Raw genomic sequence first — 18,907 nt, 5'->3', positions numbered from 1 at the left:
TGGTGAGCCAAGAACATTTATTTTGTGCTTCTGCCTTTACAGATGTTTTTATATCCAGTAAGAATGATAGTTAACATTTGAGGGCTTATTTGAAGTCAGATACTGTCCAAAGAACTTTATATGGATTATATCCAAAAACCAATATACAAAGGGTCATGACAACCCTGGGTCCAGGTAAAATTGTCCCATTTTACACATGAAGAAACCGAGGCCCACAGAAGTTAAGTTGCCTAGAACAAACAGCTAGCCAAGTGATAGTGGACATTTGAATCCAAGCTACCTGACTCCAGAGCCCTTCATCACAGTGACATAGTGCCACCTACAGCAACAGTAGGGTGGACTGGATTGGTCAAAAATAAAACTACTGGGGCACCTGGGTCGCTCAGTTGGTTAGGTGTCTGACTCTTAAATTTCGGCTCAGGTCTTGATAGCGCTGTGAGACCGAGCCCTGTACTGGGCTTTGCGCTGGGCATGGAGCCTGCTTAAGATTCTTTCTCGGTCTCTCCCTCTGCCCCTCCCCCCTCTATAAATGAGTAACTAAAAATACTGAGTGAGCACATAAAGTCACAAGATGTACTTAAAGCTGGAAGAAGCACAGTGTAACCCAGTGCTATTCTACTTGTGGATGTTGAATTATGTGTATAATGTATACATGTTCTGGAAGGTGTTCCACTTTTATCACCTTCCTAAATGTGTCCTATGACTGTTTCCTGGACTTGGAATTCTCCATTCAACATCATACCTGACCTAGGCTCAGTGCTTCTCTACACCTATGAAGGGCTGCTTAACCCCAGTCTATTAAGAAACAGTATTTGGGGGGCACCTGGGTAGCTCAGTCAGTTGAGCGTCCTGACTCTTGATTTCAGCTCAGGTCATGATCTCAAGGTCATGAGATTGAGTCCCATGTTGGGCTCCACGCTGAGCATGGAGACTGCTTAAGATTCTCTCTCTCCCTCTGCCCCTCCCACCCTCTGCTCATGTGCACTTTCTCTCAGAAAAACCCAAAAACCAGAAAAAATAAGAGGCCAGGGGAGCAGACATACAAAACACAAGCCCTAATTCATTAGATTCAATAGACATAAAATTGCCAAATCGGTGTGTGTCTAAGTCCACATTTCCTTTGTATTTCTCTCATTGTGTCTAAGTCCACATTTCCTTTGTATTTCTCTCATTACAGACAAGTAAGAGTTTAACTTGCTTCAGTCCATGGAACACTCCTGATAGCCTGGCTCTAGCTATAAAATATCGGACTGCAGGTCAAGCATTAGCCTCACAGGCTAAAAAAAGGCTGACTGCCTGTGACTTGAAGTCCCATGAGGATTCATAAAACCCTCTCCAGGCTTTACTCCAACACCCCTAACCCCCAAAAGTCCTTCTATGCTCTCCTGGAAATATTATCATATTCTATTACTGCTAGTCTGTCTTCATACTCAAAGCTAGGGACCATATCTTGTTCACCTTTATACCCACTGCCTGTGTCTGGCATAGCAGGTGTTCAACTTTTGTTCAATAAAGAATCTGCAAATTAAGATTAGCAGAGCTCTGGTTAAAAAAAAAAAAATTAGTAGAGTTTGGTTTCTCAAATCTGGTCTCTTCACCTCACCAAAAAAATATGATATACTTTATACCCTGCACTAACATTATTTTACCTCTAAGCTTAAATTCAAGTATTCTCGTCACATCTTTACCCTTCCAGCTGTATTTCACAGAACATGTGCATAAAATGAACATGTCAACTTCCATTCCACAATCAGGTATATACAGAGTAAAGTGACACCCCCAAAGTAAAGAAAGGGTTTGCTAGAATCAGGTTCTACAGAAAAGCTTAGCATACTTGATTTTAATGGTACCAATTCTATAACTTTACAGACACCTGTTCCTATAAAACCTGATGCCTGTTCAGGCTGCCATAACAAAATACCGTAGACTGAGTAGCTTATAAACAGAAGTTTATTTCTCACAGTTCTAGAAGCTGTTAAGTCCAAGATCAAGGCAGTAGCACGGCTGAGTGAGGGCCCTTCCCCAGGTTGCTTACTGCCGACCTCTGTGTCCTCATGAAGTAGAAAGGGGCATGCAAACTCTCTGGGGGCTCTTTTATAAAGACACTAATCCCATTCATGAGATTCTACCCTCACGACCTAAGCACCTTCCAAACACCCCACCACTCAACATCTTTGGGGGTTAAGATTTCAATATGAATTTGGGGGCTTGGGGGGGGCAGGACACAAACATTCAGACCATAGTATCTAACAAGTGCTAGACATCTATCAATGGGGAGGTGGGGGAGACAGATGGTGAGGTATTAAGTGAGGTGGTCATTTGAAAATGCCCATAAATTTGCAACTTCTCACTTCAAGAGGTAGAGCTTAAATCCTCTTACCATGGAGCATGAGCTAGACTTAGTGACTCCCTTCTAACAGAATAAGGCAAAAACACTATGTCACTTCCAAGGTCAAGTCATAAAAAGGCATGTGGCTGCCTCCTTGCCCTCTCTCGTGTGGGTCACTCTGGGGAAGCCAGCTGCTATGTCATGAGGACCCTCAAGCTGCCCTTGTAAAGGCCCACAAGGAGAGGAACAGAGGCCTCCAGGTAATGGGCATGTGAATGAGCTTGGAAGCCAGCCTCAACCACACCTTCAGATGGCTAGAGCTACAGCCAGAATCGTGAGACACCCCGAGCCAGAACCACCAGCTAAGCTGCTCCCAAATTCCTAAGCCAGAAAACCGTGACATAACGGTTTGCTGCTTCAAGACACTAAGTTTTGGGATAATTTGTTAAATGAGCCTTCTGAGAGTTTATGTGGACACCATGCCTAGGAGAACATGATAAGGCCAAGGAAAGCAGATAGGTATAAACCAAAGAGGAGACGGTGCCTTGCTCAAGAAGTGCTTAAACTGAGAGTTGAACAAGCAAGTGCTGTAATGTAAGCCTACTGAACTCCACAGGCATTCTATTAGCTCCTTCTACACATCTAGTATGAAAGGGTAAAAAGTCCAAAATTGTTAATAGCAACTTTATTGTTCCACTGGTGCAAAAAAAAAAAAAAAAAAGTAATTGTATGATGCATTTCCCCTTAAATTTACAATAATGAAGGTTATACATAAATTATATCGATCACAAATTTTCTATTTTATACTATTTAGAACAAAATTATTTTGATAAATATGCCCAGAGGACAACATAGGTTCTTAATGGATGACTGAGTCCAAATATGCAAAATATAGCTTTTGGTATTGACCATGGTGTTTTAAAATTCTCAAACATGCATTAATATATTTTAGTTTTAGGGAAAATATTACACATGGCCTTATCTTGCTAGGGGAAAGCCCAAGCTGAATTTCACATACAGTATCCCTTTCCTCTAAATTAATCTCAAACTGGACTAGAGAACAAAGAGACACACACTTTCAGGTTAGTACTCCCAAGTAATGAAGGAAATTATACAACCAACAAAACGGAATAAAGGAAGAAGAGCTTCATTATTAGCTGAGATAAGTGGTGGTTTGTTTTTGTTTTTTGTTTTTTTTACAGACCACATGAGTTTTAAATAGCAGATCAGTCATGCTACCTGGGGTGATCAGACAGATTGAACACTTATGAAGTGAATAACTTTATTAAGGTCCTGAAGGTGAGTGTCCGGAGGTGCTGGGTAAAACACATCACAGGTAAGAACAGGAAAACCTACCTCAGCATTTCTGAAAGGCACAATCTATGGAAGGGAAACCTAGTATAATAAAACCCTTACTGGATGCACATGGAAAAGATTATGGTGAGACTATTTCCTTTTTAAAGGATGAGACCTTCATAAATTGGCCCCTCAGATTCTGGTGATTCCCGCCTCAAACGCAAATGCTCCAGTGTGTTATGAAAATGTTTGTTAATCTGCTCTGTTTCTTCACTGGACTCAAGATTTGGGAGATCTTCTCGAATCTTTTGGATAAGCTGGTTCAAAACCTGAATTGTGACCTACAAAAGAACATGTACAGTACAGTTATATAATCAAGTATGCACCATATAAAAAATATAAGATAATTCAATAAAAATGTTTTGAGGATCTTGTGTTACTCTCAAGAGTCACCAAAGTAATTATAAAAAAAGAGAGATGAAAACACGATTCCTGGTTTGAGCAACAATTACTGGCAACTCACCAAAAAAACAAATAAAACAAAAACAACAATAAGGGAAAAAAAACCCAAAAATAAAAAATAGAGCATCATGAACCAATAAAAGAAAAGCAAAATTTTATTTAACCTATAAATCTTGACCAACACTGCATTATTGCTAAAAGGATATTCCATTTAGGAATTATTCTAAACTTGTACCTGATGACCAATCAGCCTACTATATTTGTAAATTATTCTGTTTTTCAATAGTGACTGTTTCTATAAAATATTCATGAACAAAAGAGATGAGAATTTTCTTGCAGATAATGAGTTCTTCCCCTAAAGAGATGCATCTATAGACAGAAAAGGATACTACAAATGAAAGAGACTAGTAGATGCATTCTCCAAACTCTGACCCTTATAAACAAAAAAGAAAGTATCAAGATGATAAACTTCTATGTCTCAAACCTCTGAAGCACAGGAAGGGAAAATATTAGTTCACAAACAATATTTTATTATAATTTACTTACCGCATCATTTTCCTTTTCATAAAAATAGATATATCTGTTCAGAATTTCTATAAAAAGTTGCACTTGTAAAGAGGGGTCCATGCACTGATTTGCTATTTTCAGAGCTTTCTTTAGGCACTCCATTACCCTCTTGCCTCCATGAAGCTAGAATAAAAGGGCGAGGGGATTGTGGGGTGGGGTGGGTGGGTGGAGTATTAAAGAGATTATTGAATTACAAACGTCCCACTTCACACAAGAAATAAACATAACCCTGCAGTGGCTCTTAAGGCATACAACAAATTTAAATCCTCTTCATTTTTTTTTAAAAGCAAACAGCTATACTTTACAAATATAATTTGTTTTATATGTTTATATGTTAAATGTTTTATATTTATTATGTATACTTTTTAAAGGCAGTGGTACAAACTTGCTGTATTACAACATCCTCAAAGTGGGGCTTCACCACAGGATGTAACTCTCTATAAATTACACATTACTGTCCATTTCATTTCTTTTAATAAACAAAGCAATTTTCTTTCTCCAGTGTTTCTTTCTTCCTCCAAACGTTTCACCTCTAGTACACAAGGGCCATGGCAGCTATTCCCTGCTAATGATCCTCTTTCATATAACATGGTCGAGAATGACTTCCCTCCTTACCTCCTCCCCATTTTTGTCTGTGTTTCTGCCAGACCAGAAGAGATGTGCACAGGTGCTCACAGCTCGGCCCTGATCGGGTTTCTTCAGAAGTTTGGATGCAGCAAGTGCACACTGAGTCCTCAGAGGTTCATGATTCTCTTCACTGAAGCACTTCATCCTCTCAAAAGTACCAATGATCAAGGTGATGGCAGCCAGCTGTGCTTTGGAATCACTGATTTCATCTTCATACAAAGAAAATGCCTGGTGAACAAGAAGCAGAAGAGACCTTTTCTACCATCTATTGGAGCATTTTCTAAAGTACTTCCCATCAAAACCCCTATCTTGTGAGACGCTCCATAGTCCCCCTTCAGATCACAACATGCTGACCCCTCCCTTGGAGAGGCAAAAGACACAGCTGATACAGGAAAGATATTGACAACTTATAACAAGGAAACTTGTTTTATCTTTTGTTTAACCCAGAGTTCTCAAACTGAATTAATAAAGGAACTTTTCACTCCATGAAACACTTAGACCAAGACCCACCTGGAAATCTTAAATCTCATTATAGCACCTAGGAAATGGAGCATCTTCCTGCTCCAAACCAATCAGTGTGACTACAGTATTAAGAAGGAGTTCCAAGATGGTGGGAAAGGGGTAGTTACAAATTCAGTGAAGAGAAAAATCCATGTGCACCACCTCTGTAACTACAACAGGTGACTGAACATAGCAAAACTGATTACACACAAAAAGGAGAAAAGACCATCACCTGGGACATAAATTCGTATGCTACTGTTTCATGATTTTCAAAACCAATTTCTCCAGCAGCTAAAGCCCCTTGAAGAAAAAGTCTTAAGGGTAATTCTGCCAGCTCTGCTTTGATCAAAGCACTGATCGTCTGGTGAGCAAATGAAAAAATCTTCTGGCATTTCTTTTCCCATTTGTCATCCTAAAAGAGAAAAAATAGTTTAAATTACCTTACTTTCAAGATTAACTTGCTCAAGAATATTCATTTTATATGAAACTTCTATAGAACAAACAGGGAAAGCAGGAAAGCTGAGCTCAAGGTTCTCCTGTTATTGTCCTTCTTCTCCGTCTCATTTCTGAAGCACACAAGTGAATCAAGAACAGTATCTTCTCAAAACATCCTTCTGTGGTTACTGGCTTCGTAATTTTTGTATATTTGGTATTTTGTTTTTTCTCATCAGAAAATCAACAAATACCCCAACTGGACAGAATTAGGAAAATAAACAAATGAATTTTAAAACCTGAAATCATCGCTAAATCTACCACCCAGCAATAATTACTAATAACATTCTGATGTTAACACCTTCTTTTTTCCTATGCAAATGCGATGTAACTGGGACCTCTAGTCTGGTTTTATTTTCTACTTTATAGTAACTCATCAGAAGAGTTAAAATGGGTTCATGCTGCATATACTCGCATCAAACTTCTTTTCCTTCACTTATTTTGTCATAACAATTTTCCTCATGATACTAAGCTACTGGAAATCACTTTAATGACTAGAAAATATTCCACACACTGGATGTAGCATAATTTACTTCACTATTTCCTTTTGGACATAATCTGCAATGCCACGATGAATGCTAATGCTCTATATACACAAAGTTTTATTGAATCCCTAATTATTTCCTTAGTATAAATTCTTAGAAGTGGAATTATTAGTTCTTTTAAGGCCCTACTTACGTACTGCCAGTTTTTCAGAAAGACTGTGGTATTTTTACATGCCCACCATTACTAGATGAGAATGAATTCTCATTGCACCACTGCCATTGCAAACCTTCTTTTTCTTTTCTCTTTACCAGTTTGATTTCTAAAACAGAGGTTCATTGTTGTAATTACTAGTGAGATTAAATATTTTATCCATGTTTGACCATCCAAATTTCTTATTAAAGCAATCAGTTCTTTACATTTTTAAAAGAGGGTAATCGTTATAGACTTGCTACAAGGATTAAATGCAATAATCCAAGTATATAGATAGTCTTTGGCATACTATATGGCACATAGTGAATGCTAGTTGCTATTTCCATTGTTACCGTCACCAAAATCTATACACAGAATGCTGGAAAAGGGACTAAAAGAGCAGGTGTCATAATAAAAACTGGCCAAAAGCTGCTATGTCAGGCTGGCAGGTATACTGAGTAAATCTTGTTTCTCCACTATTGGAAAAGTAAGTTTACTGAGGTTTATTTGTTAATGCTAACCTGACTGTTCAAATTTTAGGTACATCAGATTAAAATATTTTCTATAAAACTATTGAAGATTCAAGCCATGATTCTGCTCAAGGAATAAGTGCATAAAAAATGTACACAATTCATAGAATTATTCATTTTCAGGCCTTTGGAGAGAGGTTATAATGCAATGCTAGGCCCTTTCATAAGGCAAAACTACCTTGAATTAGATCTCACCTGTTATGTACTTGCAACCTCTACATGAAATTACTGTATCACTTTAGAACTGGTAAAGACTCTAAGAAAGTAAAATCATTCTTAAACTAAAGCACTCTGAGACAATTTTGTCATAAACTTATCAATGTCTCACAAGTAATCTTTATTTTTTTTTAAGATTTTTAAAAATTTATTCATTTGAGACAGAGAAAAAAAGAGTACACGTTATGAGCAGGGGAGAGGAAGAGGGAGAAGCAGATTCCCCACTCCCCACCTCCTCCAACATAGGGCTCGATTCCAGGACCCGAGATCATGACCTGAGCCGAAGGCCCAACCATCTGAGCCATCCAGGTGCCCCTCAAGTAATCTTTAAATACAGGAAAACTTTTGGCATAAATTTGACCTGTTTTAATCTTTCATTTCTAAGTGTTTTTATGTGATCCCTCAGCTAGTATATGCAATACCATTGTCTATTTTTGTATGTTTGAAATTTTCTATAATAAAGAACACACACATAAGAGAAGGAAAAAAGTAGTGACATACTTAAAAGTAAACCCACCACTTTAGAATTCTCTTTGTAGCGAAATGCCAGCTGGTAAGCTGCAAATACCAAGGGCGGCAGTGTGAAGCGAATCCGCTGATTTCCACCAGCTCCAAAATGTTTTCGTGCTGTGTTTAAAATCTGACAAAAAAAAATCCCCCCAAAACATTAACCTTTCCTGAACTATGATTAATCATTTATAAAATTAAATGAGGGCTCTAATCATTGTCATTGCTACCATTTTTGACTACATCTGATGTACCAGGCTTTATAGTAGATGCTTTACATTTCTTATCTCACGGAGTCAATATAATTGACATCACAACCAAGACAGATAGTAACCCCATTTCAAAAATGAAGAAGGCTGAGGTTCAAAGAGGCTGCATAATGTGCCCAAGGTAACACAACCAGTCAGGGACAGAGACAGATATTAACATATTTTCACACACACATGTACAAAGTCTGCTATGCTGATAAAGATTGCAGGCTCTGAAGACAGACTTATATTTAAAAGAAGATTCTAACACCTACACCTGAGTGACCCTGAGCAAATTATTTACCTCCTCTTAGTTATAAAAGTTTCATTTGAAAAATGCAGTGGTGGTGGTTGTTCTTGTTGGTAAGATCAAGTAATACATGTGAAGAGTTACTAGTACCTGACACAAGGCGAGGGTACAAGGCCTCAGAAAATGTTGGCTATTACTAGGATGCAAAATAGCTGTGTGCATATTGCTGGTATGTATTACCTCCTGATTCAGAAAAAAAAAAGACCATTAAAGTAAAAGGAAATGGCAATATACTTTAAAAGAGCCATTCTGAAATAAACGTCAGGTTGTTTAAGAAAAAGCACAAGAAATACTTTTTAATATGTGTGATACAATGTGTGACTTATTCAGGTTTTGTGAATTTCTCTGACATAATAGACAGATAAGAGAATGCATTCCCCCTTGGGGAAATCAGAGCTAATGATCCTCCCTTAAAGGTCTCTCGGTGCATAGGTATAATCAATTGGCTACATGTGGAAGGCATACTTCCTACTAATACATTTGGAATGCAACAAAAAAAGAAAACACATGTAGGCATGTGTGTTATGTGAGACACAGAAACATAAGGGAATCAGTTAAAATATTTTAACAATCAGCCAGTTACTGTGTACAGATCACACACAGTGCACCAAGTGTGACACCAGAGTGCCCAGAATGTTTATCAGTAAGGCAAGGCAAAGACTATCACACTGCCAACAGAAGTCAGCTTCTTTTTCACCCTGCTAATGAAGGAGTACAAGAGTGTCAACTATAACAAAGGAAGTCACCAGAAGGAGAAAGTCAGGACTCAACCTCAAATAAAAATGTTCCTCATTATATCAGTCTAACAGCCTATGAATCCAACAACAGTTAAACTACACTTTGCCCAAAAAATAATTAGACTGCCATCTGTGCTACCTTTCATTAAAATAAATCACCCAGATCAGTCACCAACATTCCTACTCAGGCAACATGTTATTCATTTCACAAAGATTTACTGAGACTAATGATAAAGAAAGGGAAAACCTCAACTGTTCTTTGCCATGAAAAAGGGGTTAAAAAAAAGACAATTTGAATTTTAGTCTTTTCATATATTTTCAATGTGACAAACACATACAACTTATATTTTCAAACCCTGGAAACAAATACAATTGAAGATAAGGATTGTTGCTTATACTTTAAATTTTATTATGATAAACAACTGGACAATTCTAAAAGCAGCAGCATAGTTCAAAAAGAAAATGAACATGGAATGAGTACTGAACACCCAATAAAGGAATATGGGTTTTCTGCAATTCTTAAGAAGTGTTGAAAGAAACTAGAGCAACCAACTTGTTTCCCATAAGCTCACAATTATGCTTTTCTGTATAAAGTCAAAGTCCATGAATGTCACTTAATCTCTTATTCAGTTGCAATTTTTTCAAGACCACAGCTGCATCAGACCATTTGAGGCACATCTACATGGGATTTCACTAGGAGCTATGAAAGTGTATGATAACTGAGTTAACTCATACCAAGTACTGCTGGTCAGGGTCCTCAGACCGCAGAAGATGAATGAATCTGCCCACAAGGCTCTGCTCATCAGCAAAGTCTTCGGGATCAGGGTCTTCTATGGGCTGATCTGGCTGATCCTGAATCAGTGTGGATACCAAATTCATTATGGAATCCACCTGTAACATGAGATGCAGAAATCCACTGAAGTGAAACCATCAGCATATAAAGTCACTGTCAAAAGTGTTTCCAGCTGTGTAAATTTACCAAACAGTATTAATAACAACATAATTCCTTTTATTTTAAGAAAGTTTATGTATGCTGATACACATATAGATAAAAGTCTGTAAAGAGATGCACCAAAAATTAAATAATAGTAGTTATTCTCTTTCTGGTGGGATTAGAGTTTTATAATTTCTTCTTTACAAACCTCTAATTTCTAACTTAGAGTAATGATGAGTAAGCTCATTGTAACCTTTTTTTAGTATTAAACTACCCTCTTCTCCCATTTCATGTGTGAGTCTCAAGATCTAAAATCATTACTACGTTGTCTCTGTTTTCCTAATATATGGCAATTTGGTATTCTCTTACCTGGTCTTGAGAAACAATTTCTGTGTTATAATCCAGGACATTACTAAGCACGTAACAACTCATGCTCTTTCTGGACTCATAGTCAAAGTACTCAAAAAGTGGGTGAAAATGTTTTAATTTCAAGACTGTTAAAATATTGTTGTAAGTGTCAACAGGTATCTTCAAAAGTCTGGTGAGCTCCTTTGAAACTGCACTACTGGTAGCAATACTACAAAAAGAAAAACAACAGCCCTTTAATGAGTAAAATTAACTTTCTGTATATACAAATACACTAATTGCATAAAAACTTGAAAATTTTCATTTGTACATTAAAGGAAATAGGTCAGGTGGATTACACCATCTCAAAATACTCCAATGACCTCCTTTCTGAGAAGATAAAGATGCCTATTTAAACACAAACGTGTACTCATCTCTTAATGTTCTATTAATACAAAATAAGATGTAACAACATCAAAAAGGTTGTACAGCTGGAAGTCAAATGACTGTCTAGAATTTGACATTTTTAGGAAAGTATTTTAAGTGGTAGTTAAGTTCCTGGGCAGCCAATAAATACTGTATATTCATGATGAAAATAAGTAGGGAGAAAAAAATCTATGCAAAGCTAGTAACTCCACAAAATAGAAAAAAAACCTGCTTCTTCTCCACCAGATGTTGGTGATCAAGGAAAAGCAGGCTGAATTTAAGGTAGCAGCCTATAGGAGCATTCTGTGGAGATGAGGCATATCTGGGGTTTTTATAAGACCTATACAGGTTGGGATTTCTAATTCTCTAATTTTACTTTAAAACTTACTTGGTGGGGGAAGATACAGACACATAATTTAATTTTCTCTCAAATCTGGAATGTTTTTCAGTTCACAAAAGTGGAAGTAACCAAAAGAAGGGGTGATGGTGAATAAAAAGAGGTAAAGGAAAATAAGAAATCTTCCTGATGCAGCTAAACCACAAGAAGGGAGATGAAAAAGAAAAAGATTATATGAGGTAAAATTATGAATAATAAGGGTAAGAGGAGAGGGGCTGGCTTGACCCCCCATGTTCAGATGCGGTGCAGGACAGGACAATAAGGGGACTGCTGGGGAAAAGGTAAAGGGATCAGAACTGCGCACAGTAGCCCCTAGAGGATGCCACAGACTAGAACAGCACAGCCGAGGCTCCCAACTAGGCAACAAAATACTTTCTTTGATGGTACCAAAATCAAATCTCAAAACAGAAAAATATTTTAAACAATTTAACTTCCACACCTTAAATATACATATGCTAACTTTTTACAACTTATTCATCTCTAGGAAACCACTTCTTACAGAAACACTGCTTAATATAAACACCGCTGACCCATGAACATGGATTTGAATTGCGCAAGCAGACTTAAACATGGATGTTTTTCTACAAATACAGTACAATAAAATGTATTTTCCCTTCCTGTAATTTTTAAATAACATTTTTCTCTAGCTTACTTAATTGTAAGAATACAGTATATACTACGTAGAATGTATAAAATATGTGTTAATTAACTGTTATGTTACTGGTAAGGCTTCTGGTCAACAGTAGGCTATCAGTAGTTAAGTTTCAGGGAATTAAAAGTTATAAGCAGTTTCTCAATTGCACGGAAGGTCAGTGCCCCAACCCCAACATTGTTCCAAGGTCAAATGTTAATGTCCTTACCAGTATGAAAACTCATTCATATATCGAAAGGGTTTGAAATGGAGAGACTCTGGTCCACAAAGACTACTTATACTCCATGAATGCCACTACCTGATCAATGTACACAACCAAGAAATTGGATGCTACTTTCTGCACTGATTAACACCAAGCATATCAATCTAACAAATGCTTAAGACAAATGCTAACATTTCAAAAAGCAATTAAGAAAAACAAATCTATTTTGTTTTAAAAATAGATTAAAAAAAGTGCTTTATGAGGGTTTTTATAAAAATGTAACTTTGACTTACTGTTCAAGGTTGAGCTTATTAAATATTTCCACTGTAGTTTCTAGAACTTTGTCAACATAGTCCACACGATCAGGGTAACACTTCATAGCAAGATTAATGAGAGAGACTTGTAAAGATACAACATCCTCTGAAGGCATATCTTGTCTAGACTGAAATGTTGAGAAAACCACAGAATTTATTTTAAACAATCACAAAAGGATCTACCAGCTGAGAAGTTTCAAAGTTTTGAGAACTTAGAGGAGAAAAGCCATACAAACCTGTATTACTGTAGCGACCTGCTGTGAAAATATGTCAAAAAGTTTAATATCTGCTGGGATTCCAGGTCCATCTTCACGGTGAGCAAATAAAGCTAATCTGAAAAAGAAAATAATCTTTAACAAATACAGGGATTTTTAGGTAGTGGGATCATGGATGACATTTTATTCTTTATACTTTTCTCTATTTTCTACAAGGTATTTCTCCTAGAACATTACAAAAGATTTTAAAAAAGGACATGGAATGGAGCCGATCATGCCCTCAATTCATTTTTTGAATTAAGGTTTTAATTCCATTACAGTTGACAGTGTTATGTTAGTTTCAGGTGTACAATATAGTGATTCAACACTTCCACACATCACCCAGTGCTCATCATAACAAGTGCACTTGTCATGGGGATTAAGGAATCCCCATCAGCTATTACCCCCATCCCCCCACTGACCTCCCCTCTGGTAACCATCAGTTTGTTCTCTACAGTTAAGAGTCTGTTTCTTGGTTTGTCTTTTTTTTCCCCTTTGTTCATTTGTTTCTTAAATTCCACATGAGTGAAATCATACGGTATTTGTCTTTCTCTGACTTATTTAGCTCAGCATAATACTCTCTAGGTCCATCCACGTCATTGCAAATAGCAAGATTTCATTCTTTTTATGGCTGAATAACATTCCATTATTTATACACCACATCTTCTCCACTCATCTATCCATAGACACCTGGGCTGCTTCCATAATTTGGCTATTGTAGGTAATGCTGCTATAAACATAAGGTTGCATGTATCCCTTTGAATTAATATTTTTGTATTTTTTGGGTAGATATCCAGTAGCATGACTGCTGGATCAGAGGGTAGTTCCAGTTTTAAGTTTTCGAGGAACCTCTACACTGTTTTCCACAGTGGCTATACCAGTCTGCATTCTCACCAACAGTGTAAGAGGGTTCCTTTTTCTCCATATCCTCGGCAACACTTGTTTTTTTGTGTGTGTGTTTCCATTTTAGCTGTTCTAACAGGTGTGAGGTGATTACTCACTGCAGTTTTGAGTTGCGTTTCCCCTGATGATGAGTGATGTTGAGCATCTTTTCATGTGTCTGTTGGCCATTGGATGTCTTCTTTGGAGAAACGTCTACTCATGTTTTCTGCTCATTTTTAAATTGGATTATTTGGTTTTTGGGTTTTGAGTTTTATCAGTTCTTTGTATATTTTGGAAACTAACCATTTATCAGATATGTCATTTATAAATATCTTCTCTCATTCAGTAGTTTGCCCCTTAGTTTTGCTGACTACTTCCTTCACTGTGCAGAAACTTTTTATTATGATGTAGTCCCAATAGTTTATTTTTGCTTTTATTTCCCTTGCCTCAGGAGACATATCTAAGAAAATGTAGTTATGGCCAATGTCAGAGAAATTATTGCCTGTGTTCTCTTTTAGGATGTTTATGGTTTCAGGTCTCACATTTAGGTCTTTAATCCATTTTGAGTTTAGTTTTGTGTATGGTATAAGTGGTCAATTCACTTTTAACTGAACAGTTTTGTCAATGATGTCTTATTTCACTGCATTCTTACTATATGCCCTATTTTATACCATACATAAAGATTTTCAACAGCCTGATTCTGCCATATTCTTTGAAGCCTAATCAAGTAGATCACAGATAAACATGCATTAAAGTGACAAATGTATTTAACAGCCATGATTTTAAAGAGCAATCTTTAAAAGATAAATCCCATTATTAGCTTCCATTAAGAGTATGCCCAATTCGGGGCACCTGGGTGACTCAGTTGGTGAAGTGTCTGCCTTTGGCTCAGGTCATGATCTCAGGGTGCTGTGATCGAGCCCCACACTGGGGTCTCCACTCAGAGGCGAGTCTGATTCTCCCTCTCCCTCTGGGATCCCTCTCCCTCCCTGATCACTTTTGCTCTCTCTCAAATAAATAAAATCTTTTAAAAAAAAGAGTACGCCCAATTCACATATAATTCTTGCTACCCAGATTTAAACTGGTGATTTGGAGAATTTGCTACATAAATTCTTAGACTTTAAACTAGTAACTTAGGTATTTAAAATACAAAAAAAAGTATTTGCAGAAATAAATCTTCACTTAGGTTCCTGGTTTCATAAGGTCAATGATGTGTAAGCTAATGAGGACACATATTATATACTAGCACTCAGCATAGTTGCCAAGCAGACACTCATTAAAGCCAATTATCAAAGGCCAAGTTTTATACTTTTAAAGAAGTAAAATCTAAACCTAATGGGATTTATTTAAATAAATAAATAATTTATTTATTTGAGAGACAGAGTGAGCAAGAGAGAGCACAAGCCAGGGGAGGGGCAGAGGGAGAGGGAGGAGTAGACTCCCCACTGAGCAGGGAGCCTGATGTGGGATACTCGATCCCAGGACCTTGGGATCATGACCTGAGCTCATGGCAGACGCTTAACTGACTGAGCCACCCAGGTGCCCTTAACTGAACATTCTTTTTATTTAGATTTTATTTATTTAAGAGAGTGAGCGAGCAAGCGAGAGAACATGAGCGGGAGAGAACACGAGCGGGAGGAGGAGGAAGAGGGAGAGAGAGAAGCAGACTCCCCGACTGAGCAGGGAGCCTGACATGGGGCTCGATCCTGGGACTCCAGGATCATGACCCAAGCTGAAGGCAAACGCTTAAATGACTGAGCCACCCAGGCGCCCCCCCCTTACCTGAACATTCTTAATCATCTATATCTAATGGCTACTTGATAAAAAAAGACTCCAAATCAAATCAGTTCCCACTAAAAGGTAACTTTCATTATTGTAAAAAACAAATTTTGTTCTTTGAATTTGTAAGATTTAAATAATGGATCTGTATGACATTAGGGGCACCTGGGTGGCTCAGTCGGTTAAGTGCCTGCCTTCAGCTCAGATCATGATCCCCGAGTCCTGGGATTGAGTCCCACGTTGGGCTCCTTGCTCAGTGGGGAGCCTGCTTCTCTCTCTCCCTCTGCCCCTCCCCCTGCTTGTGCTCTCACTCTCATTATCTCTCTCCCTCTGTCAAATAAATAAATCAAATCTATAAAAAAATTTTTAAATAAATAAATGTCTAGATTAAAAATATTATTTCCATGCCTCCTGCTAAACCTCTTTCCTGCCTAAGCTAGGCAAACAACTGGTACATACTCATACTTACAGAACAAAGCTGTTCAGAGTGTAATTGCTTTAAAATCATTAAGATAATAAAGATGTAACAGAAATAAGTAATTCACTAAAATGTTTTAAATTCATTAGTCCCCAGTCAGAACACTGCCCTCCAGTGTTGGAAGCACTTACCTATCAATTAAAGCAATGATTATGTTCTTCACATTTACATTTTGGTGTAACTCAGCACAGGCCCGGAGAAAAGGATTCAAAGTTTGAAGGTGGAATTCATCAGGGAAAACCTAAAAATCAAATAATAATTAAATGACACAAGTAAAAGTATTTCACATTATATTCTGGACTTATGGTAAAGTTCATATTTGTGGAAACAATCGTTTAAATCTTATACAACTAAATTCAAATACATTACTTTTGAGCCTCTTTCAACAAAGTACATCTACAATTAAACTAAAACTAATGAGAACTAGAGAACTTGGAGGCTACTCTTTCCTACATTTTGGGGGGAAAAAACAGATAAATACAAAGACCACATTATCAATAAGAAAAAATAATTCTTTACTCAGCTTTTTTCAAGAAGATTTATTTATTGGGGCGCCTGGGTGGCTCAGTCGTTAAGCATCTGCCTTCAGCTCAGGTCATGGTCCCAGGGTCCCGGGATCAAGCCCCGCATCGGGCTCCCTGCTCTGCGGGAGGCCTGCTTCTCCCTCTCCCACTCCCCCTGCTTGTGTTCCTGCTCTATCTCTCTCTCTCTCTGCCAAATAAATAAATAAATAAATAAATAAATAAAAGATTTATTTATTTTAGAGAGAGAACGCGGCAAGCATGCACGAGTGGGGGGAGGGGCAGAGGGAGAGTGAGACCAGCAGACTCCCCACTGAGCCCAGAGACCCATGCAGGGCTTGATCCCAGGACCCCCGAGATCATGACCTGAGCCAAAATCAAGAGTCAGATGCTCAACCCACTGAGCCACCTAGGTGCCTCAGGATAGTTTATTTCTATTCTATCAAGATATTTTTTCAAAACAATGAAAATTAATGAAAGATAAAATGAGTCCTTTTTTTTTTAAGATTTTATTTATTTGGCAGAGAGACAGCAAGAGAGGGAACACAAGCAAGGGGGAAGGGCAGAGGGAGAGGGAGATGCAGGCTTCCTGCCAAGCAGAGAGCCTGATGTGGAGCTCAATCCCAGGACCCTGGGACTATGACCTCAGCCGAAGGCAGACGCTTAACGACTGAGCCACCCAGGCGCCCCTAAAATGAGTCCTTTTAAAAGGTAAAATAAAGAACCCCTCTCAAAATCAATAATAATAGGTCAACACCCCGACATCTAATAGTAAAACTTACGAGTCTCAGAGACAAAGAGAAAATCCTGAAAGCAGCTCGGGAGAAGAGATATGTAACCTACAATGGTAGAAACATTAGATTGGCAACAGACCTATCCACAGAGACCTGGCAGGCCAGAAAGGACTGGCAAGATATCTTCAGAGCACTAAACGAGAAAAATATGCAGCCAAGAATACTATATCCAGCTAGGCTATCATTGAAAATAGAAGGAGAGATAAAAAGCTTCCAGAACAAACAAAAACTAAAGGAATTTGCAAACACGAAACCAGCCCTCCAAGAAATATTGAGAGGGGTCCTCTAAGCAAAGAGAGAACCTAAAAGCAGCAAAGAGCAGAAACGAACACAGACAACAGACAGTTAACAGTCACCTTACAGGTAATACAATGGCACTAAATTCATACCTTTCAATAGTTACCCTGAATGTAAATGGGCTAAATGCCCCAATCAAAAGACACAGGCTATCAGATTGGATTAAAAAACAAGACACATCAATATGCTGTCTGCAAGAGACTCATTTTACACCCAAAGACACCCCCAGATTGAAAGTGAGGGGGTGGAAAACCATTTACCATGCTAATGGACACCAAAAGAAAGCTGGGGTGGCAATCCTTATATCAGACAAACTAGATTTTAAAACAAAGACTGTCATAAGAGATGAGGAAGGACACTATATCCTACTTAAAGGGTCTATCCAACAAGAAGATCTAACAATTGTAAATATCTATGCCCCGAATATGGGAGCAGCCAATTATATAAGGCAATTAATAACAAAAGCAAAGAAACACATTGACAACAATACAATAATAGTGGGGGACTTTAACACCCCCCTGACTGAAATGGACAGATCATCTAAGCAAAAGATCAACAAGGAAATAAAGACTTTAAATGACACACTGGACCAAATGGACTTCACAGACATATTCAGAACATTCCATCCCAAAGCAACGGAATACACATTCTTCTCTAGTGACCATGGAACATTCTCCAGAATTGATCACATCCTAGGTCACAAATCAGGTCTCAATCGGTACCAAAAGATTGGGATTATTCCCTGCATATTTTCAGACCACGATGCTTTGAAACTAGAACTCAACCACAAGAGGAAAGTCGGAAAGAACTCAAATACATGGAGGCTAAAGAGCATCCTATTAAAGAATGAATGGGTCAACCAAGAAATTAAAGAAGAATTAAAAAAATTCATGGAAACCAATGAAAATGAAAACACAACTGTTCAAAATCTTTGGGATACAGCAAAGGCAGTCCTGAGAGGAAAGTATATAGCAATACAAGCCTTTCTCAAGGAAGAAGAAAGGTCTCAAATACACAACCTAACCCTACACCTAAAGGAGCTGGAGAAAGAACAGCAAATAAAGCCTAAACCCAGCAGGAGAAGAGAAATCATAAAGATCAGAGCAGAAATCAATGAACTAGAAACCAAAAGAAC

The 18,907-nt window shown here is 37.8% G+C and overlaps 1 protein-coding gene across 3 annotated transcripts in view; it reads right to left on the bottom strand.

Annotated features, from left to right (window-relative positions):
• Positions 1 to 3,519: 3,519 nt before the first annotated feature.
• VPS35 (VPS35 retromer complex component) overlaps positions 3,520 to 18,907 on the bottom strand; it is a 32,138-nt gene continuing 16,750 nt past the window's right edge. For 2 of the 3 annotated variants that reach the window (XM_027618643.1, XM_027618645.2), the window contains exons 8-17: positions 16,292 to 16,401; positions 13,004 to 13,100; positions 12,747 to 12,895; positions 10,801 to 11,008; positions 10,233 to 10,388; positions 8,213 to 8,335; positions 6,015 to 6,194; positions 5,270 to 5,509; positions 4,634 to 4,777; positions 3,520 to 3,966 (exon numbers count right to left, since the gene is read on the bottom strand). In XM_027618643.1, coding sequence (XP_027474444.1) covers positions 3,787 to 3,966; positions 4,634 to 4,777; positions 5,270 to 5,509; positions 6,015 to 6,194; positions 8,213 to 8,335; positions 10,233 to 10,388; positions 10,801 to 11,008; positions 12,747 to 12,895; positions 13,004 to 13,100; positions 16,292 to 16,401 — 1,587 coding nt within the window. In that variant the 3' untranslated portion in view covers positions 3,520 to 3,786. The remainder of the gene's footprint in view (positions 3,967 to 4,633; positions 4,778 to 5,269; positions 5,510 to 6,014; positions 6,195 to 8,212; positions 8,336 to 10,232; positions 10,389 to 10,800; positions 11,009 to 12,746; positions 12,896 to 13,003; positions 13,101 to 16,291; positions 16,402 to 18,907) is intronic. The other variant, XM_027618646.1, reaches the window with a different exon arrangement.

The sequence above is a fragment of the Zalophus californianus genome, chromosome 17, assembly GCF_009762305.2.
Source record: "Zalophus californianus isolate mZalCal1 chromosome 17, mZalCal1.pri.v2, whole genome shotgun sequence".
NCBI classification, from domain to species: domain Eukaryota; kingdom Metazoa; phylum Chordata; class Mammalia; order Carnivora; family Otariidae; genus Zalophus; species Zalophus californianus.
The sequence above is the reverse complement of the archived record's forward strand: the minus strand, read 5'-3'. Positions and strand labels throughout refer to the sequence as shown.